The sequence below is a fragment of the Apodemus sylvaticus genome, chromosome 9, assembly GCF_947179515.1.
Source record: "Apodemus sylvaticus chromosome 9, mApoSyl1.1, whole genome shotgun sequence".
Taxonomy (NCBI): domain Eukaryota; kingdom Metazoa; phylum Chordata; class Mammalia; order Rodentia; family Muridae; genus Apodemus; species Apodemus sylvaticus.
In genome coordinates this window covers 23185627-23207771 of record NC_067480.1, presented here as the reverse complement: position 1 = coordinate 23207771, position 22145 = coordinate 23185627, and the positions used below count along the sequence as shown (strand labels likewise).

At 45.8% G+C, this 22145-nt stretch overlaps 1 protein-coding gene across 1 annotated transcript in view; it reads right to left on the bottom strand.

Moving 5' to 3' along the window:
- Positions 1-1290: 1290 nt before the first annotated feature.
- Col6a3 (collagen type VI alpha 3 chain) overlaps positions 1291-22145 on the bottom strand; it is an 87875-nt gene continuing 67020 nt past the window's right edge. Inside the window, exons 29-44 of the mRNA XM_052193189.1 lie at positions 22027-22077; positions 21402-21437; positions 20886-20948; positions 19920-19982; positions 18064-18096; positions 17946-17982; positions 17827-17838; positions 17244-17737; positions 15629-15725; positions 14384-15082; positions 13191-13293; positions 11375-12057; positions 9009-9272; positions 7827-7925; positions 2748-2912; positions 1291-2040 (exon numbers count right to left, since the gene is read on the bottom strand). Of these exons, the coding sequence (XP_052049149.1) occupies positions 2027-2040; positions 2748-2912; positions 7827-7925; positions 9009-9272; positions 11375-12057; positions 13191-13293; positions 14384-15082; positions 15629-15725; positions 17244-17737; positions 17827-17838; positions 17946-17982; positions 18064-18096; positions 19920-19982; positions 20886-20948; positions 21402-21437; positions 22027-22077 (2913 nt within the window). The 3' untranslated portion in view covers positions 1291-2026. The remainder of the gene's footprint in view (positions 2041-2747; positions 2913-7826; positions 7926-9008; positions 9273-11374; positions 12058-13190; positions 13294-14383; positions 15083-15628; positions 15726-17243; positions 17738-17826; positions 17839-17945; positions 17983-18063; positions 18097-19919; positions 19983-20885; positions 20949-21401; positions 21438-22026; positions 22078-22145) is intronic.

Genomic DNA, 22145 nt, shown 5'->3' with positions numbered 1-22145 from the left:
TGATCACATCTAGGATCCTATCCGAGTCTTACCATCAACACCTGTCTGAGCAGAAGCAGTCTGTCCAAAAAATAGTTTCTTCTGCAGTGGGAATTTGTGTGTGTGTGTGTGTGTGTGTGTGTATCCTCTGAAAGTGTATCTGTTTTGCAATGTTGTTGTTTGATGGTGGTAGCCATAGTGTGTGTGTGTGTGTGTGGTGTGTTTGCACACGCGCAATGTCAGGCAAGTGGATCAATGGAATAAGATTGAAGATCCAGAAATGAACACACACACCTATGGTCACTTGATCTTTGACAAAGAAGCTGAAAACATCCAGTGGGGAAAAAGATAGCCTTTTCAACAAATGGTGCTGGTTCAATTGGAGGTCAGCATGTAGAAGAATGTGAATTGATTCATTCTTATCTCCTTGTACTAAGCTCAACTCCAAGTGGATCAAGGACCTCCACATAAAACCAGACACACTGAAACTAATAGAAAAGAAACTGGGCAAGACCTTTGGGGACATGGGCACAGGGGAAAAGTTCCTGAACAGAACACCTATAGCTTATGCTCTAAGATCAAGAATTGACAAATGGGACCTCATAAAATTACAAAGTTTCTGTAAGGCAAAGGACACTGTCAAAAGGACAAAACATCAACCAACAGATTGGGAAAGGACTTCATTTTATTTTATGGATATTTTGCCTGCAGGTATGTCTCTGTACTATGTGTATTCCTGGTGTCCTCAGAGACCAGAAGAAAGCATCAGATTCCATTTCCCAGAACTGGAGTTACAGATGGTAGTGAATGTCCATGTGTTCTTAACCACTGAACCACCTCTCTAGCCCTGAGAGAGATTTCTGAAGAAAGGGGGAACATGGTAACAGCAAAGTATATTTTGTCCTAGAGATTCCAGGGAAGCAGTGGCATCAAAGAACTATCCTACCTCAGCCATTATTGGATAGGAACAATATAGTCCCTAGGTTAAAAAAAATCACTGTAAAGAGGCCAGAAGATGAGGGTCTGGGGGTCAACCAGAAGTTCCAACAGAGGATGAAATCTTCTCTTGAGTCTCAGACTATCCAGGGCTCTCCAGTAAGAGTACAGTGAGCCTGGCCCTGATATGCAGTATCACCTGGATCTTCCACAAAAGGGCCAACTCTGCTGGCCTCCCAGAACATTGTCCCATAGGGTTTTCTGACTCTTTCAATGAAACCAGAGTCTAGGTCTGAGCCAAATGTCCTTGGCCTTGGGGGAATCCTGACAATGGACACTTCAGAAAGAAGAGAACCAAGAACACCAAAACTCATGACACATTCAATATATTTTATTTAAAAGTTTCTTTGTATAAATTTCCTAAAAATTTTTAAACATTGAATCCCACCTCCAAGCTCCAAGACAACAACATTGAAAAACAGCCCACTTTAGAGGACGACCACAGAGATTCTCAGTTACGACTTGCTTTGAATTCTTTAATGGAGGCATTTGTCCCAGCAATGCTACAGGAAAGGGGTCCGATTTCTTCTAATTAGATCATTTGTCAGAGGATTTCAAAGAATATTGCTCAAAGTCTAATCCAGGAAACCGGGGCCATGAGAAGGTTAGACTCTTGTTTCTCCATCTAAGCCATGCAACTACAGAGGAATGAACCAAGCAGAAATGTACAGAGTAGCTGTGATGTCGAAGCTATGTTCTAGGCACAGGGTTTGCCTGGCACAGGCACAGCACGGAACTCCAGAGGGAATCTGAATTTATAGGAATGTTCACATAAACACCAGCAGTGGCTAGCTATTACACAATGGTCCAAGTATACGGTAGAACTGCCTGGAGACAGAGAGCAGGGTCCACAGACACGTTTAGCACCATATCGACAGGTCACGTGCAGAGGGTTTCTTCCCGAGGTTGAGTGTCAATCAAAGCATGAAAAGGCACCGTGCTGGGGCATCTACCCAGAGCTTCTATAAAAAACGAGTTAGAAATGGCTGCCTCCTCCTCCTCCTCCTCCCAGAGGTACGTGTTGCCCGAAGGCCATGCTTAGTTTCTCTCGTCAGACTGTTAACTCTGGGTGTGGAGAGCATTGAGTGTGGAGAGAAGGAGAGAAAAGCAGAGCAAGAGAAAATGGGAGAAGAAAAGAGAGGTCAGTAAACATAAAATATACTGTATGTCCCACAGCACAGTCCCATGGCCTCCAGTCTGCACCCCTTCCTCACTGGTCCCTGTGACCCTTGTGGCTTCATCTTCGGGCTATGTGAAATCTGAACTCACCCAGGCCCTGTGCCATCACTAATTGTGTGCTCACTCCGATGGAGAGACTGGATAGCCTCGGTGTCGACATTACTGCTTATGGAAGCACAGCTATTTAAAGATGAGTGTGTACAAGTGTTTATCATTAGTCTGTTGTTGATCATTATTCTAACAATCAGTGTGATGTGACACTTCTAAAGTGACAAAGCTGTGCTAATGTTCCTGACGCTCTTGGCTCTGTTTTTCCTAACTGCCAAAGATACGCATGCGCTTTCTTTCAGGAAACAAATCAGTCATTCCAATCACTCATTTCCTGTATTTTTTTTCATGTGTGTGTAAAATTAAAAATTTTATCTTTCTAATGGTTCATTGGCCCATCTTTATCTGAGGATGTGATTTAACTGTTTTCAGGGTTTCCATAATCATTGTAAGTCAGGTGTTTCAGTGGTGAGGTCATTAACCCCAATCTCTTCTCTTCATGTATAATAGAAAAATAAAACCCAAGGGAGTGAGGGGCCGCTTACCAGGACTGCACATCTTTTCACATTCTTCCTGTGAGTGGAATCTGTTCTCGTTGCCCCCACAGCCTCCGTACCAGAATCTCTTGCAACTTTTGCTGTCTAAGTCATAGTACCATAGTAATTTGAAGTCCTCACAAGTCCCAGCATCCTTGGACAGCTTACATATATCTACAAGATCAATAGGAGAAAGGAACATCTGTCTGTCTGTGCCAACGTCTCAGCCTCCAGACTCCTCCATATTGGAGCCTGTGGTTGGATCTCAGTGCTACTGTAGAGAAGAATTTCCTGGTGGGAAGGTTTCAACCCACCTGAGCCTCTGTTTCCTCATTACTATACAGACATAGCAGTCAGTCTCAGGTTTGCAAAGAATAAACAAAAATCACACCAAGATTCTCAACTATTAACTATCACCAAATAACAAAAATAAAATGACCAACTTCTCCCCATTTCAATTTCCAGGCTATCTGATCTCCAGTTCTTTCTGTCTACACAGTCCAGAGAAGAAATTGAATTTCCAGACCATTTTGGTAAATGGCATTAAATTCTATTAGAATGTACTTCAAGTGTAAGGCTATACATTTCACAAAGAAAGTAGATTGAAAATGTATGTGGATTTTAAATGGGCATTCTTCTTTGAAAAAATAAATATATGCACTTCATTGTTTATGCTTGTGTACTGGGTGAGATCCCCTAGAGTTACAGGCAGCTGTGAGCAGCCTGATACGGGTGCTAGCACTAAACTCTGACCCCTGCAAGATCAGCAACCTCTCTTAACCACCACACCTTCTCGCCAGGCCCTCCACAGACATTCTTTATGATAAGTGTGTGTGCAGACACAAGTATACCCAACTCTTTTTCTGGCCTCTCACTTAAAACTAATGTGGAGATGAAACTTCAGACAGCAGAAATGCAGGACTTTATGGGAGCAGAAGCTAGTTTTTTCTCCAGTTAAGGGTGTTAATGATTTGAATGCATACTCCTGCTGGAGCCTAGTTGCAAAATCAGGCTAGACACACACACCCCAAATGCCTACGGAAGTAAATTTACAGTTTGCGAACAGCAAGGCTTCTGTTTATAGAACTTTCTGGCAAATGCTGGAATTTGCTGGGAAAGACGTGTGCATGTAAAATGTTTTCATCTAAATGTCTGAAAGTCTAAGCCTTCTTTCAACAAAAGCTGGGGATCAGATAATCTGCATGTTTGTGGGAGTAGCTACCAACCTGACTCGCAGCTCTCTCTCACGAAGAGCCCCTCCTTGCTTTCCTTGAGTAAGATAAAACTGAAGGACTAGTTCGGTCCTTGCTAAGTGTCTCTAACAGGCAATAACCTTACTACTTAAAAGTGGTTGCATTGTGATACTTGAAAGCTGAGAGAAGCAAACGGTAGAATGAAAATTCCAAGGAAGGTTTGTTTTGCTTGGTTTTAAAACTACAAATTCTAACTATTTCAAATGCAATGCTTCAAAGTCTAGAATCTTGAAAGGCAAGTTATGGGTGATGTTGGAGGTCTACCAACAGAATCAACCTTCATCTCAGGGCAAGGTCTTATGGAAGCACAGTTCTCTACACAAAGGACAGACTTTAGATGGGAAACATGGAGTCAGACGCCTCTCCCCTTGTCAGGCTATGTCAAGCAGACACAGATGTTCACCTGCATCCGCAGGTTGACTGTCTCATCATCATCAGCGTGAAGGAGACAGATCTTAGATTCACCTGCAACCAAATGTTCTGCAGCCTTGATACCTGAACGTGGGTTCCAGTTAAAAACCAAACCGAAATCATCCCTATTTGTCAGACAGTGTTACAAGTCTGTGTAGAAAATCCCTCCCTAATTCTGGAAACAGCAACTCCACATTTAAATACGGAACAGCCTGACCCAGATTCGAGTTTAAAGATTATGCTGTTTACACTAACTAAACACTGTTTATACAATCTCATCCTTCAGAGCCACACATAAAGAAGCAAACTTATCCCTGAATCCTGCTATCTAGGAGTTCCTCCAAGTCTCTCAATGAAAGAAGAGTTTGCTGGAAATGTTACATTTTCCACACTCATAGAGGCAAAAGCTAAGAGGGATTCAAATGAAACACATAGTTTTCTGTGTCTTCAAAGTGAATGCATTTTGGGTCTTCGTTGGCTGGTGGTTATTTTTTCTAAATTTTACTTGCTATTATTGTGTGTGCATGCATGATAGAGAAGAGGGGCAGGCCATGGCATGGGTATGGAGGTCAAAGGAAAATGCTGTGAAGTTGATTCTGTCCTTCCATAATTACCTGGGTTCTTGGGGGGGGGGGGGTCACACTTGGGTTCTCAAGCTGACACCGTTAGTGCTGTACCGCTGAGCGATCTACCTGACCCTGTGACAGTATCCCAAAGGAAAACCCAAGAAACCCCAGCCACAGAGATGTGGCTTTCTTTTGAGGTCAATGTTTATGTTGGGGCATCCTTACATGGCGGCTTAAGAATAGACCAGAATAGACTCTGAGCCGCACTCAGGGTAGGACCAGGTTGGAGAAAAAAGTCTGTCCGCAGTCTTAAGTGTAGGCAGTAGAAACTGATGAGCAGTGGAGTCTCCTCCTCCTCCCTCTTCCTCCTCCTCCTCCTCTTCCTCCTCTTTCTCCTCCTCCTCTTCTTCCTTCTCCCTCCCTCCCTTCTCTCTCCTTCCTCCTCCTTTCTCCCTCCTCTTCCTCCTCCTCCTCTTCCTCTTCTCCCCCCTCCCCCAACCAATTCTCACTTCACCTACCTACTTCAGTGTTCCAGTTGGCATTTACACCACAGCATTAAATTTCTTCAGGGCTTTTTATAGAAGCTCTCAGCAGCTGTAGTTAATTACTGCCACCTGTAAGGAGTCCCTCCTCCCTCGGCCCCATACATTCCTATTGAGAAAGCTCCCTAGTCTCTCACAGGAGAGGCTAAAGACATTGGACACCATGCAGTCATTTGCTATTAAATGACTGTGGTAGCTCTTCCATCTAGCACAGTTACAAAGGCAGCTACAAATGCTGCTTATGACCCTGATGAATTGCAGAAAGAAAGCATGTAGTGATGGGTGTCCTGTTCCTCCTGACTGGCCAGAAAGCATCAGACCATCTCCATGCTAAGCAGAGGCTTGTACTTTGAGGACTATGAAGCAGTACCATACCTAAATTCTCACAGGATTTTGAGTTCTTGTTGTTAGTAATGGCGCCTTTGGTGCCTAAGTAAAACATGTTGAGCACTGCATAGTCACTTCCTCAAAGCTAAGAGCCAAGTCTTTGTTCTGCTAATTGAGAGTGTCGTTTGAATGTGAATGTCTCCCATTGGCTAATATGTTTGAACATTTGGTCCCTGTGCTGGCTAGTTTTGTGACAACTTGACACAAGTAAAGTCATCTGAGAGAAGAGGACCTCAATTAAGAAAACACCTCCAGCATGCCCTGGCTGTCTCCAGAGGGGCCCTGCCAGAGCCTTACAAATACAGAGGCAGAAACTACTAACCAACTATTGGACTGGGCATGGGGTCCCCAACGGAAGATCTAGAGGGTGGTCCGGAGGAGCTGAAGGGGTTTATAGCCCCATGGGAAGAACAATGACACCCCAAGACTCCCAGGCACTGAACCATCAACCAAGGGGTACACATGGTTCCAGCCAAAAATGTGGCAGAGGAATGCCTTGTTGGGTATCAGTGGGAGGAGTGGTCTTTGGTCAGGTAAAGGCTCAATAGAGGCCCCAACAAAGGGAAACAGATGGGGGGGAGGGCAGAGTGTGTTGGGTAGAGGGGCATATACATGGAGGCAGGGGTTGGGAGGAGGGGTAGGGAATCTTTGGGGAGGGGGGCTTTTTGGAGGGGGGAAATTGGGAAAGGTTTTGCCATTGGCAATGTAAATGAGGAAGATACTCAATAAAAAAAAAAAAGAACAAAGAAAACGCCTCCATAAGATTGGGTTGTAGGCAGGCCTATAAGGCATTTTCTTAATTCATGATTGATGGGGGAGGGTAATTCCATTATAGGTGGTACCATCCCTGCCTGGGCTGGTGATTCTGTAAGAAAGCAGGCTGATCAAGCCATACATAGGGAGAAAGCTAGTAAGCAGTACTTCTCCCTGGTTTCTGCATCAGCTCCTGCCTCCAGGTTCCTGCCCTGTTTGACTTCCTGCTCTGACTTCCTCCGGTGATGAACAGTGCGAGCCCAATAATAAACGTAACGCAGCCTAAGACAGTCCCCAGTTGCTCAAGAAAGATTAGGAGGCAAGGTCTTGCTGGAGAAGGTGTGTCACGGGCAAGTGTTAAGGCTTTAAAAGCCCCCCACCAGTCCCAATGAATTCCAAGCTTCCTGCTTGTGGATCCCAATATGATCTCTCTGCTGCTCCAGCTGCCTGCAGCCTGCCACCTCTGCTCCATCATCACAGACCCTTCTTCCTCTGGAACTGTGACCCCAAATAAATTCTTTTTTCTATGAGTTGCTTTGGTCATAACCAAGTGACCATATGACAAGAACATGTCATAGCAATAGAGAAAGCAATTTGTATGGGGTGGGGAGCATTACAGGTTCTCAGACTTGTATTCTAAGAACATAGATCTTGCCTGTCACTAAAAGACACACTCTGTGCTCAGGCATCCAGGAAAGTGGTATACAAAAAACCAAGCCAGGATGTGGTGTTTTGAGAATGGAGAACACATCCAAACCCACGTGTTGTGTGGGGTCCAATCTGGTTACCTTGTCTCCTAAGCAGTATCTTAGAGATGATGTGGTGACTGAATAAAACCCTATTCTTTGCAGCACCACAGACCACAAGCCAACCCTAGCTAGTCTCAGCATAACACAGAGGAAGTGACTAATGGAGCTGTGCATAATAGCCATGGGCTCAGAAGCAGTGCCAGCCAGCTTCCTCTAATACTATGGTGACAAGCTTGGTTCCTCTGCTTTTGAAACTGAGACCATGCAGAGTGAGATGAAACCCAGCAGCTGAGGACCCCTTTGGAACTTATCCCATGGAAGTCATGTGACTTAGTCTCTGGCAGATGACCTCATTTCGAAAGGTTTTCATCTCTTGAGAGAATGCTTTCTGAAGTCCCTTGGGGAGCCTACTACTGCTGTGACTTACCTGTTTTTGTGAGAAACAATGGTTCTGTGTTCACCATTAGGTTGATGGTTGAACTGGATGCTCGGTGTGCTGCCTGAAGAAGTGGAGGCTGAGTTTTCTCTAAGGGAAAAAAAAGTAGTTGACTGAGAAACTAAAAGGGCTGGGAAATGCTAAGCTCCCCTTCTGGATTGATCTCTTGGGTGATGGGTGCTATTAAAAACATAGGAGAGGTTTGAACTCACTACATGTGCTTTAATATATGGTTAAATCCAACTGTTTATGAGTAGATAGGGGACATTCCTGATTTAAGAGAATGGCGCCCTGGAATTGGGCGGGTCTCTCTAACCCGGGGCTACTGGTATGACTTCCTTTCTTCAAGAATGATTCCACCATGTGGACCATTATGAACCAAGGAGATGCTCCACCCAGACTCTTGAGCAGAATACAGAATAAATCAGGTCAAGAATAAAGGACTGAGAACCCAAAATGGCTCAGAATAGAGAGAGACGAATTGTTTAGAAGGTCTGGAAATAAAGGACGTGGTGGTGCATGGCTGTAGTCCCAGCCACTTGGGAAGTGAAATGGGAAGATCATTTGAACCCAAAGGTTCCAGGACGTGCTAAACAACATAGAGACCCTAGCTTTTAAAAAATTAAAAAGTAAAGAAACAAGAAAGGGATTACAAAGAAAGGCCTGAGTAAAGTGTACAAGCCAGCCAAGAATAAGCAGGTAGGGCTAGGGAGGAAGCGTCTGCTAGCCTGTCTTCCTTAGCTCAGGTGTCCCAGGACTGCACAACAAGAGCTCTCAAACTCCCTAAGGCTCCCTCAGGAGTCACTTCTATTCACTGAACCTGGAAACAGGGACTGGAAGTGACAGCAGAGACCCCTCCATCTTCCTTGCCAGGATTCAGACCCCTATTTCCCGGGTGCCTTAAATGTGATAGACTGAAGCAGGGCAAATCTGGTCTCCCCTTAAAGTGTCCCAGGAGCCAAGGACAAGGGCATATGGCACAGGGAATGCCGACTCCCATGCTGTTGCTGTGGCTTCAATTTTCAGGGTGTAGTCTAAGTACCCAAGATTAATGGATTTTACTTAATTGTGTCTGTGCTTCAGAATGGATTCGAGGCATCCTTGTTTTATATCCTGTTTGGTATGCCATGTAGAAATCAAATCCCCGAGTGCTCTCAAAGCATCAGTACTTACTCGTATTGAAACTTCCTTGGTAGATGGCTCTGGCCTGAGACTGCAGGTAGGAGACCACTAGGACATGGTACAACTGTCCAGCCTGCAGGCCTCCGATGACACGGTCAGTGACAGTAAGATTTTGTCTCAGAATCAAGGACTGGTCATGGGCCGAGGTTACAGTGAGGTCATAATAATAGGAGCTGGAAGGCTCGGGCCGCTCCCAGTGAAGTCTGGCGCTGTTCTCGGTGACTTCAGAGACCTGGACTTCTCGGGACACTCTCGCTGAAAGATCAGAGCGCAGAGTTAAAAGTAAAACTCCTCACAATGGGAACACGTGTGGGAGCTTCAGAAGAGATGTGGGAGATGTTTATGGACAGCTGGTCTGAAGCTTGCTGAGAAAGGGAACTAGTGTCCCATTCACCAGCCACATCCTCCGCCAGCCTGCCTGGCATGTAAGGGCACAGTGACTCAAAAACATCCTATTCATCAACAAGGTACATAAGTAACTACCTTCACTTTTGTATCAAAAATCCCTTGTGAAGGAGATACTTTGAAATGTACATTACAATATGCTAGCAGGAAGTTACATGTGTGGTACAAGACCAGCTCTAGGATTTCAAAGGTAGAAAATCATGGCATTGGAGACTATGACAAGAACGTAGTCTGGGATCCCCATCTGCTCATGAGGTAAGGATAGTTTCTATGTTTCATCTTCTTTTATAGATTATGGCATCCTATAGAATCTTCCTACATCTTCATTGAAAAGCTAACAATTATACCCCTTGGGTCTAATTAATTCACACCCCCCCCACACACACACTAATAAAATCAGAAATGTGCTTTTCTTGAGTCAGAGCGAGCATGCTGGTCAGCCTCTGAGGGAGAACGGAGTTTCTGAGGTGTAATTTCTCACTTTATTGAACTAACCCTTATACTGCCACGATACTCAGTGCAGGGCCCCTTTCTGTAACCTTGTCCCTTTTGGAAAGAAGGAATAGATTATCATAGTACCAGCTTAGATCTTTCCAAGCCATATTAGAAGGGAGCAAATCTGGCTTAAGAAAAAAACAATGAAGGAAGAAAGGAAGAAAGAAAAAAAGAAAGAAAGAGAGAGAGGGAGGGAGGAAGGGAGGAAGGGAAGGAGGGAGGGAGGGAGGAAGAAAGGGAAAGGAAGGAAGAAAGGCAAGCAAAGAAGAGAGAGGAAGAGAAAGAAAGAAAGAAAGAAAGAAAGAAAGAAAGAAAGAAAGAAAGAAAGAAAGAAAGAAAGAAAGAAAAGGAAGGAAGAGAAAGAAAGAAAGGAAGGAAGGAAGGAAGGAAGGAAGGAAGAAAGAAAGAAAGAAAGAAAGAAAGAAAGAAAGAAAGAAAGAAAGAAAGAAAGAAAGAAAGAAAGAAAGAAAGAAAGAAAGAAAAGGAAGAAAGAAAGAAAGAATGAAAGAAGAAAGGAAGGAAGGAACGAAAGAAAGATAAGGAAAGAAGAGAGAAAGAAAGGAAGGAAGGAGGAAAGGGAGAAAGAAGGAAAGAAGAGAGGAGAGGAGAGGGAGAGGAGAGGGGCACCACTCTGCTGCCTAGCTAGAACAAAACAGCAGGCTTCTCCTTTCTCTCTCTCTCAAGTCAGGAGCATCCAACTCATGACCTACATTCCACACGGCCAAGGATAGCCTTGGGTATGGCCCAACACAAAAGCACAAGCTTACTTAAAATATTACAAAACATTTCTTGTGTAACTCTATCACAAGGTTCTCAAGCTAGAGTGTCGTAGGTGAGAGCGTCGTAGGGCCTAGCTGGTTGCCCATGGATGATGAGGCCATGGGACCCGGAGAAGAGCCTACTGTGGTGCAGTGCAAGTTCTAAATGGCTGTCTCTGTATCCACGGATAAGCATAGCTTTTGCACCTCATGAAAGATGCTTCCTTTTGCAGCAGAGAAGACAATTAACTACATTGAAAAAAATATGGAGAACAAATGGCCCTGACTGATGACATCTCTGTTAATTCAAATACGACTTTTGTACCTAAGTCCCAGGGAATATCATAGAAGATGGGGCAGAAATATCGCAAGGGCCAGAGAACCAGGATGGAGTTCTGTGGCAGAGAAGCTATACCCAGGGAAGGGAGTACAGGAAGGGCTGGAAGAATAGGAAGGAGATGTCTTCCTCAGGACCCCAGCATCCTTGAGAGGTTGTACGAGGGAAAACTGCTTTACAATACAGAGAAAAGCAAAAGCGGTATGTGGACAATCCTGTGCATGGCTAGCATCTTCTAAGGTCTTCATGTAACTATGGCAACCTTGAGTCAGCAGCCTACCCTGTAAACAGATTCCAGGACCATATCCTTGGAGTAGTAAATGTGGGCATAAAAGATGGTGTCTCTAACAAAGCTTTCTTACCCAAGGGCTTAGTAGTGGCTGGCTTGGTGGCTGCTGGTTTGGCCTGTGGCCTGTGGGCCTCTGGCTTGGTAGCAACTGGCCTTACAGCAGCGGCAATGGGTCTCGATGCTGCGGGTTTCGCTGCTGCTGGCTTCGCGGCTACTGCCGGTCTGACTGTGGCTGTGTTCGTGGCCACAGGTTTGGCTGCCACAGGCTTGTTGGCAGAGGCTGGCTTCACAGCGGCTGGTTTAGTAAGGACTGGCTGAGCTGGGGCTGGCTGTGCATGCATTGGTTGAGCAGGAGCTGGCTGAGCGGGGACTGCTGGTTTAGCAGCAGCTGTCTGAGGAGGAGCTGGTTTAGCAGGGGCTGGTTTAGCAGAAGCTGGCTGAGGAGGAGCTGGTTTAGCAGGGGCTGGTTTAGCAGAAGCTGGCTGAGCAGGGGCTGGTTGGACATGGACTGGCTGAGCAGGGGCTGGCTGAAGATGGACTGGCTGTGGAGGCACTGGCTTTGCAGAAGCTGGTTTAGCAGGGGCTGGTTTAGCAGGGGCTAGTTTGGCAGGGTCTGGCTTATGGAGAACTGGCTGAGCCGGGGCTGGCTTAGCAGGTGGTAGATTTACAATTGCTGTTGGTTTGGTTGTTGTCACTGGCTTCATTGTGGTCACAACTTTAGATGTAAGACTTGAATTAACAGTATGTGGGGTGTTTCTGTTAAAAACAAATTAAACATTACCTGTACCCATGCTTTTACATGCTCTAGAGAATCATAACCCTGTGATCTATGGGAAATTTGCTGTATTAGCCACATGAAGATGCTGGTTTCTATAATATTACATATACAACTCTTACTTTCAGAATCTGTCCCAAAGAAAATATCGAACAGAATATTAAAATAGAATTATTCAAAAATGATTACATTAATTATTCATAAATCAGACATCTTATTTTTAATGGATAAGAAAAGGAGGAAAGTAAAAGAGAGAAGAATAAATATTTAGCAATGTTCTAATTTAAACAATCAACTAAGTCGTGTCTAACAACATCAGTACTATTTGCACCACAAAGTATCTACTCATTGCTTGAGGTGGCTCACACTTGCAATCTTAGAACATTGGAAAGATGAGACAGAAGAATTGTTGTGAGTTTGAGACCAATCTTGCCTACCAAGTAAGTTCCAGGCCAACATGGACTAATCAGAAAGACCATGTCTCAAAAAGACAAAAAGAAAGGATAGAGACTGGGGAAAGGAATGCATAATGCAATATAGTCCTCAGCTCTGTTCACACTTGCCACACTTCAGTCTAGGCTCTGGACATATTTGACCCATAAAATGTTATTTAAAGTGACAATGTGCTAGGCCTGGCTTATGTCTCAAGAGAACTTATATTTAGTCTTTTTCTCATGAAAATCCTCCTGATCAACTTGTGAACAAGCTCAGGCTAGGTCACTGGAAGAAATCATGTAGAGCAGAGATGAATCTTCCCACTAAGACCAGGCTAGACCAGCCTGTCTGTAGCCAAGAAACATTAACATCAACATAAAGGAGGCCAGGAGAAAGACAGACAGACAGATGACAGACTGACCACCCAGCTGAACCTAGTCAGAAATTTCTAACCCACAGGATTGCAAAATTATTCTTGTTTTAAGCCTCTAAATTCTGGATGCTTCATTATATAGCAGAAGCTAACCAATACAAAAGGATGTTTAAGAACTCACATCCTTTTAGGAAATTCATATTTCTCTGTTTCAATGTCTCCTTCCATGAAGCTAGAGATTAACCGGAGAGCCTCTGCAGCTACTCTAGTGCTATGATATTTGGTACAACAATCATAGATACTTACATCTGCCTGTGACCAAACTTCACACCATTCTTTACTGGTTGGTCCCCTTGGAACCAATCACACTGTTTCCTGAGATCTGGAGGCAGGTAAAATGCATTTTCACCTGGGGGGGGGGGGAGAATCAAACTTTGTGTGAATCATATGGAGATTAAATTTAGTATGATGAGTTAGTTGCATAGCTACTTAGATAATTCATTGAAAGGTTGGATGTCCTCAGTGTGAGAGAGCAGACCTGTTTCCAGATACACGCTGAACATCAAATTATAATCCAGTTCTGTTCAAGGTTCTCTGAGTGCTTTCTTGGGTACATATATTCTTGCTTAATCCTCCTAGGCAGAAGCATGGATCCCTGGGTAAAGCTGAGGCTTCCCTTGGTGTGACTAGTGTGTTGTTCATGGTGCTCAGCTCGCTCCTGAGCGATGAGCGCTCAGCGTGGACATGCTGCCTTAGCTTCACAGGCCTCCCTCGTCTGTTTCCTAGGTGGCCTGATCTCAGTTACGATGAACTATGTCAGGTCTGAACTACCCCCACGGAGGATGCAGTCTCAAGAGATCACAGGCATAGGGAACAAAAGACCCATAGGCCTATTAACAGATGCCCTAAGCCCAGTGTCCAAAGGTGGGGACTGTTGAAAATTAGTTCCTTGGATAACTGCAGAACACCCGCTTAAGAGGAAGTTCGTTAGGGAAGAAGAAAGGAGGGGGAGGAGGAGTTCTGCCCAGAGGCAAGCATGGGTTTGGCAGCAAATCCCAAATCAATGCAACCCCTTCTAGAAGCTTCCCTTAAGCCCTCTGATAGGATAGGCTTCCTTATTGGACAACCAGCATACTAGGACATACTTTGTTAATGTGTGTTTGGTCCATTTGTGAACCTAGTCGTGAACTCTTTGAAACAGTATCAGTGCCTTATGGATGGAAAGCATCAGTCAAACGGGTATAATAGTTGAACAAAGGGATGCAAGGGATTGGCCTGTGTGTGCCTTGTTGACTCTAGCTCCTAACTCAAGGCACAGGATGTGTGTGTGTGTGTGTGTGTGTGTGTGTGTGTGTGTGTGTGTGTGTGTTGGATGAATGAACAGGTCACATCAGCACAAAGATGCATTTTCTATGGCTGTTCACCCAGCCTCGTGGCCTGAGAGTATGAGCCTTATTCTAGCCTTAGGCAGAACACACTATGTGTGGCACAGGACTTACTGCTGACAAAGGATGGGAGCAGGCGCCCAAAGCGCATCAGAGGCTCCTCGTTGAGCTCAGTTGATTTGTCCACAAATTTGAAGAAGACGTCATTGGGCTCACTGGCAAAGCTGTAGACCTCCTTGACATTTACCTTCCTGCCAATGCCCAGAACCACAAAAAAGTAACCCTTGCACTTGGCCTGTAGGATGGCTCTCTGGGCTTCCTCCAGCTGCTGCCTCTGCATGTCACCGGTCAGCATCAGCACCATAATTTTGAGGTCCCGTGGGTTTGGAGCACTTTCAAAGATGTTCTCTATAGTGTATTCAATGGCATTGCCCAGGCCCATGGTTCCCTGAAGTTGGGTCATCCTCCGGCTAAGGAAGTCCAGCAGCTTTTCCTTGCCACCATAGTCTGTCAGTGAGAATTCCACCTTCACAGGTGGCACACTGGCATTGTCCACAGACTCAAAGGGTGCCTGCTGCACAACAGCCACCCTGGCAAAGTGCTGGGAAGCCTTGGGGTCTGGGCTCAGGTCCAGCTGTCTGATCACGTAGCCTATGTACTTCTTCATCTCGTTGAACTGGAACAGAGTGGTAGCCTCTGAACTGTCCAAGATGAAAGCCAGGTCTATGTCCACATCGCTGCCTGCTGCCCTCCGGTCCCTGAAGGAAGGCCTCCAGCTGCCAAAGCCACAGGATGGGTCGATGTTGCAAATATCTAGAAAAAAAAAAGCACAGTGGTCCATTACCATGTAATCCCGGCAGCATCCCAACCTTCGGGGAGTCAGCTGACTACAATCATCACAGGAGATAGAAACTTTGGTGGGGAATAGGATGCACACCCCCAAATCCATGCACTTGGGAGGCAGAGGCAAGAGAATCACCAGTTTGAGGCAGCCTAGAATGCATACTTAGACTGTGCCTCGCTGCTTTAATTGTGCCCAGATTTCAGTTTTTGTCCCCTCGTTTTGCTAAATGAAACTTGTCAATGATGTAAAGTCTTCATAGTGCTCTGTGAGACTAAGACATTCCTGTCACTTGCTGTGCCTTAAAGATATATTTTCTTAAAGTGCTTCTGAGACAAACATGTAGGCTCTAGATTCCAAGATGAGAACTCCCTTGAGTGGCCCTTACCTTAGGAAATACAATGAGCCTCGAGTCTTAATTTAACATTATCACTCCTCATTCAAAGGTCCCTCTGTAGTCACAACTTTGGTGGCTATGGTTGGACAGATCCCTGTGCCCAGATAGATGAACAGCTTACCCAAGCAAACGTGGCAGGTAAGGACATTCTTCAGGAAGTCTGTGAGATCCCTCCTTGCAGGCAGAACCAGGGCATGTCCCACGGCTGTGTTATTGATCTGGTTTAGACAAAGGGAGATGTCAGGATACAAACACAGAAGGAGCCATTATGAGAACACAGAGTAACAACAGGACAAAATCAATGCGATAAACTTGCCCATGGCGAGCATCTTATCATTTTGGACTCTGGTTGCTCAGATGATTAATTAGACACTAAACAAAGTATCTGGTATGCCTCTGATGAACAGTAGGGGCCTAAAATATTATGGTGGTGGCTTTAATAGTGGCAGCAAACACTGATCTGCCTCTTCCCTATTCTCTCTAGGGTAGTCACTGACAGGGAAAACAAGAATATCTATCCTTGGAGATAAAAACATCCTTCCCATTACAGTGATGGGCATGTGACTCCACATAACGAGTAACTGATATGAATAGGTAAAGGGATTCCTTTCTGATCTGTGGAGTCACGTGTTTCTGGGCCCCTTAGATCACACAAAATAAAATGAACAAAAATGTTCCCTCACAGGAACTCATGGCCAGGAGCCCAAGTTTTATATTGAACTTCAAACCCAGTGTCTGGCCCCAAACCAGGCTGCAGTTTGGCAGAATAAACTCTTGAGGGACAGTGGCACTGAGCAAGCCATAGCTTGCTGACACAGAAGGTGGGGCTCCCAACTGGCAAGGCACAGAGCCCAGATCACACAGCCTCACCGCGCAAGTGAGAAACCCAAGACACAGAGGGGTTACATGCCATGGTGTAAGGCAGGAGGCAATGGGGACTAAAGACACCTAATTCTGGTCAGGGGCTCCTGTCCTTTGTAGCTATTGTCCATGTGTCTTAACTAGTGTCACTAGAAGTGATCCTGAATATAGTCCTTGTCAGTTACAATTAAAGAGAAACAAGTGAGAACAGGATGTGTCCTCTACACAGACTGGCTGGGAGAGCTAGCTAAGGAAAGGTTTGCACAGCGCGGGGTAGGGAGGATCCCCAAAGTCACTCATATTTTGAGGACCTCACTGAGTGCCTGTAGGTCCTAATGGCCAGCTCAGGAGAGTCTCCTCCAGAACAGAGTGGGGTGAACTATACCCAGTACATGAGCCTCAGAATCCAGTGGCCCAGCAGTGTTCTCCAGACTTGAGACCCTCACTAACTCCAAGATCTTCTAACCCATGAGTAAAAATGAACAAAAGGTTTAGCAGCATGTTAAAGGGAGTCAAAACAGGGTTATATAAAACTCAGCCACTTGGTGAGGAGTCAGAACTGTCCCACTCCACTGAGAGACAGAATCCATTCACGCCAACAACCTCCACTTGACCAGGAAGAACAAAGTGTTACTTCCTACCCAGCACTACTACCATGTATAGCAAAAACCCGGAGGGAGTAAGTTATAGTCCTCCAGATGTTGGTGCTGATGCTGAAGCCATAGGCTTCCCTAGACACCTTACAAGAGATCTCAACCATCCCAGCCCACTCAGACTGTGCAGAAGCCTAAGGACACACACTCTGCATAGAGAACATGGCATTCCTTAGAGTTCTCTCAAAGATGGGGGGGGGGGGGCAGGCATGGAGCACAGACCTGCAAGGCATTGATGAGCTGTCGGTCCTCCTGGCTTGTAAGGAACAAGGGTGTGATCCCTGCATCTGAAAGCTTGAGCACAGCCTCTCGGAGCTGGGGGGATGCTCTCGTGGGCTTATTGCTAAAGAAAATGGCCACTTTCCTCATCAGGAATCCACTCCTCACACGTTTGAATGTATTCCTGGCCACGAATGACATTGCGGTCTCCAGGCTCTGCTGCTTAGATGTCAAGGCCACCTGGAGATTCTGAATACTGTCTAAGAGGGCAGACTTCTTCTTGGAGTCAGCAAACCGGATCTCTGTGGTCACCTCGTTGTTATAGGTGACCACAGCCACACGGGCACCCCTCGGGCAGTTGCTCTCTGCGATGGTCAGATCTCCCACAATGCTCAGAAGCACTTCTCGCATCCGGCTGAAGGTGTCCTGAGTAACACCCTCAGAGGTGTCCAGGGCAAAGGCGAGTTCTGTCGGGAATACAGGGCACTCCAGGGGCCCTGCGGAAGATGGGGGTTTCAGAGATAAGCCCTACTCACCGCAGAGGATCCATCTGTCCTCAGAAGAATGTGAAGCCACCAATACTCACCATAGCAGCAAGCTATAAAGGAAACAAAGAGAAGAGAGGATGAAAGCCAGGTCTGCAGGGTAAGAATGGTAACGATAAAGGCATGATGTGCCACAGGCCCCAGAAGAGCGAGTACTTACGGCATTTGTCTCTGATGCTTTGGATGAGGGCACATTGCTGTGGAGGAAATCACAGTGTTAGGAAGAGCAGGTGACAGGCGTGTAAGACAACAGTTCACTCTGGGCACACACTACTTACATCAACGGAGTCACCTCGGTTGCCCTTGTGACCCTGTAAAACCAAGCAATGAAAGTCAGAGAGAGGAGGCAGATGCATATGATGTGGTTTAAGAAGAGAAGGGGGATGGGAGAAGACAGGATGGGCACAATGGAATCACAGTATGTACACACGTGGAGGTATCAGAGTGGAACCCAATGGCCTATGCAATGAATGTGTGTTAAGAATTATAAGGGGCTGGAGAGATGGCTCAGTGGTTAAGAGCACTGGCTGCTCTTTCAAAGATCCTGAGTTCCATTCCAAGCACCCACATGGTGGCTCACAGCCATCTGTCATGGCATCTGATGCCCTCTTCTGGTGAGTCTGAGGACAGCTAGTGTATTAACTGCATAACAAGGTAAATAAGTAAATCTTAAAAAAAACAAAACAAAACAAAACCACACACACACACACACAAAAAAACCCAACCAAAACAAACAAACAAAAGAATTATAATAAAGAGAAAAAAAAGAAACAGAAAGGCCATCCTTCAGCTGTAGGAACAGAATGGGAAGTAATAGAAGTGCAACAGACACTGTGTAGCCTTGAGCTTCCACAGGCCCTCTGTCTAAACTGGATTCCACCCTGCAGCCAAGGAAACATACTTTTGAAGACAAAGTTTTCTTCTCCCTAGGATGTGAGCTTACTTTGAAGAAGCTCCACTCCTGCTACCTGGTCGCTCAACTGTTCACCCACGTGACTACCCACAGCCACTTGGGCCCCTCTCAACTGCTCCGAGCAAGGAAAACAGCTCCCCCTGAGGACACAGCTTCCTCACTCTGCACAGTCTGCTCCCAAGGAAGCGTAGGTAAGGAATTATCACATTGTCCCCTCTGTGTCAAAAGTACCTTACCCCCCTAGGCTCTAGGGACAGACTCCTGAGTCTGTGTTTTTGTCCCCTTGTTTTGTCAACCTATGGTCAAGCTTTGGGGCTACTTGGCTGGTTTTCCCTGAAGCAGTTTTTCTTGGCTAATAACTGTAAATAACAGGCTCAGCACACCCCATTAATTAATCACCCCCTCAGCCTGTCTCCATCACATGCAAAGGCTCAGCCTTCTTTCCTTGCCTTTGAGCAGCCCAATCCCTCAAATTCTCCCTGTAGGAGAGGTTGCCCCACTCTTGGTTTGTGTGGTCTATTCTTCCTCGAACCTCATGCATTTCGGTAGAGGGGCAAACCAAGTATGGGAACAGTAGTAGCTGTGACAAAGATTCCTCCTGGGCTCTGGGGAAAGCATGACGATCCTTAAACAGATGGATCTTTAAACACTAGTCAGTGGCTCCCTTAGGAATTTTATAAACAAAGAAAGTGCTCCCCAAACCTAGATTTGGTCTAGTTGTGCAGCTTCTGCATGATACAAGCAATTATATTGCAACTTGCTTTCTCTGAACAAACCTACAGTGAGAGATTATAAGGTGAATAGTATAATATTCCCTCGATCACAGAGTACCATATAAACCATAGATATAGCTCAATGGGAGAGTGTTTGCCTGGTAGGAATGGGGTCTTGTGTTCAATTCCTAGTACCACAAAAAATGCTATTTCTTGCTTATTGTTCTAGGAACAAAAATCCAGGTTCTACCTCATGATAGGTGCATGCTCTGCCACTGAGCTATGTTCCCAGTCCCCAGAAAACATTTTTTCAGAGCTTATTTCAAAACTCAAGTACGCTTTTATCCACTGCAGTATCAGAAGGTGATAAGTTTAATAAACAGATAACACATAGCAGGGAACTTTTTTGAGGACAGAAGATGATTGGAAGTTTACAGAGATTAGATGTAAGGTACCCGTCATGCTTCTCTCCACCTAGTGACTCGTTAGCGATTGGATGGATACTTACAGATGGTCCTGGGTAGCCAGGGTCTCCCTTCTGTCCAACTACCCCTGGAGGTCCTGAATTTCCCTAGAAGAGGTAAAAGATGGAACATTCTTAGCTCCTATAGGGAGAATGGTGGTAAGAGGAATCCATTCCAAACTACCTATCACCGTGAGGAGTCTCCAAAATTTGGGGGTAAGGATAAAGGACCCCAAAGAGTTTGAGTCTCCACACTGCACAGTCTGGCAGGCTAGGGTAAGATAGATGGTTGTCCCAAAACCATCACTAACATTTTTCTGAGTATCCAAGAGAATTAGCAACTGACAATCAGTTAGATAACTGTTCATGGACACCACTAACCCATTTCAAAATGATATAGATGGACTGTCTTTACTGATCGTATTCACTGTGTAATTATTGTTATTAATTATATTTCAGGTTGAAAACAGCTGTTAGTAGCATTATTTATATCCGGACTATGAATTGAGATTCTGTTTAGTTAATGTTGGAGGGGAAGTGAATGATCATTGAAGAGAGAAATGTAGAATCAACACTGAGGGATCTTATCAACAGGGCAATGAGGAACCCGTAGCACAGGCAGGGCTCACCTTGAAGGCTACCAGCTTCCTAAGCAGGCCTTATTAAGCCCTGTTTCCTCACATCTGAATGGTCATGACACCACCCAGCCCAAGACCTAAGCCTCCCTGGCACCATGATGGGGTAATCTGCAGTCTAGTGACTTTTGAGACGTGCCAGAGAAAGAGCTATCAAGCTCTCCCAACAAGACATCATGACTGAAGGAAGGCAGGTGCCGAACACAGCTCTCATGGGCTGGGAGGACAGTGGTTTGAAACTTGGAATTCCCTCCTACCACTGGGGCTGTCACTGATCCAGCTGAGAAAGAAGAGGGTGATTTTTAAGTCTCAGCATCCCATTACACAGCCATGACCCTGCTCCTTCCCACTCACAGCAAGGTGTGGGCGAACTTACCCTTCGACCTCTGATGCCTTTGGGTCCTGGTGGTCCATCTGCCCCTGGCTCACCAGGAGTTCCCTGAGAAGACAGCCAAGAAGTGACACATCAGGGTCTTCAACAGAAGGTCTGGCTGGGGGGGTGTCCCTGAGGTAGGACCCCAGCAGAGCATCGGGACCATACTTTCCAAATAGATAACAGGGTCACATCTACAAACGGCTCCATTGTATTGGTGCCATTTATAGACAGCCTGGGCTTATGTCATTACTGGCATTACTGCCAAATAGGTTGTGGTATTTACAGGTCTCAGATTCTTCTGCTGTCTACATAACTAACAAGCACCATGAACAGCAAGCACTGCCAACTCTGTCCACACAGGAGGGAGCATCTTAGAGAGCTCAGAGACTTTCCCAGCATAGCCCTATCATGAGTGGCTGACCCAAGACTAAAGCTGGGGTACTCTGACTTCAGCTCATGGGAAAGCCCAGGTTTAACCAGAAACAGTCCTGACATCCTTTTACTCAGGTCACTCACCTTTGGCCCTGGATACCCAGGGAAGCCTCTTTCTCCCTGTAAAAGACAATAAATGTTAGCATCCTGCTTAAACCCCACCCACCCAGAGCCAGGTATGCTCCTCCCCACAGTTACCTGGCAATAGCCAGGCAGGCCTGGCCCACTATAGAAGGGGCTACTTGTCCCCTCCTCCCTCTCTCACTCTTGCTTCTTGCTTGCTTCTCTCTTGCCCTCTTGGGCTCTTCCCTTCCCCCTCCCTTTCCCCTCTCTCCACATGCTCACAGTCATGGCCTCTACTCTCTCCCTCTCTCTGCCTTTCTCTGCCTCTACTACCCTCTTAACTCCCCTTCCCATGCCCTGAATAAACTCTATACTATACCCTCGAGTGGCTTCCCTGGGTGGGGGGGGGGGGAGCATGCCTTGTCATGGCCCTACTGAGGCACCCACTTCCCCCACACTTCGCCACACCCCCACAGAACATATTCTTATACCTCTTTATCTTTTTATAAACACATCGATAAACACCTTAGTATCAGGTGCCAACTTAAAGCCATCTAAAATCACTTTTGATATAAAATGTCAGAAGCCATCCTCGGTGACTCCCAACAGTGTCTAGGCATCTCTAGACACTTCAGCAGATACGTACTTTTTTGCCTCTGCGTCCCTCACTGCCAACCCCGTCTCTCCCGTCATCTCCCTAAGAGAAACAGAGAGAGGGTATCACTGCAAGCCATTGCATAGGGCACTTCACACATACCATATCAC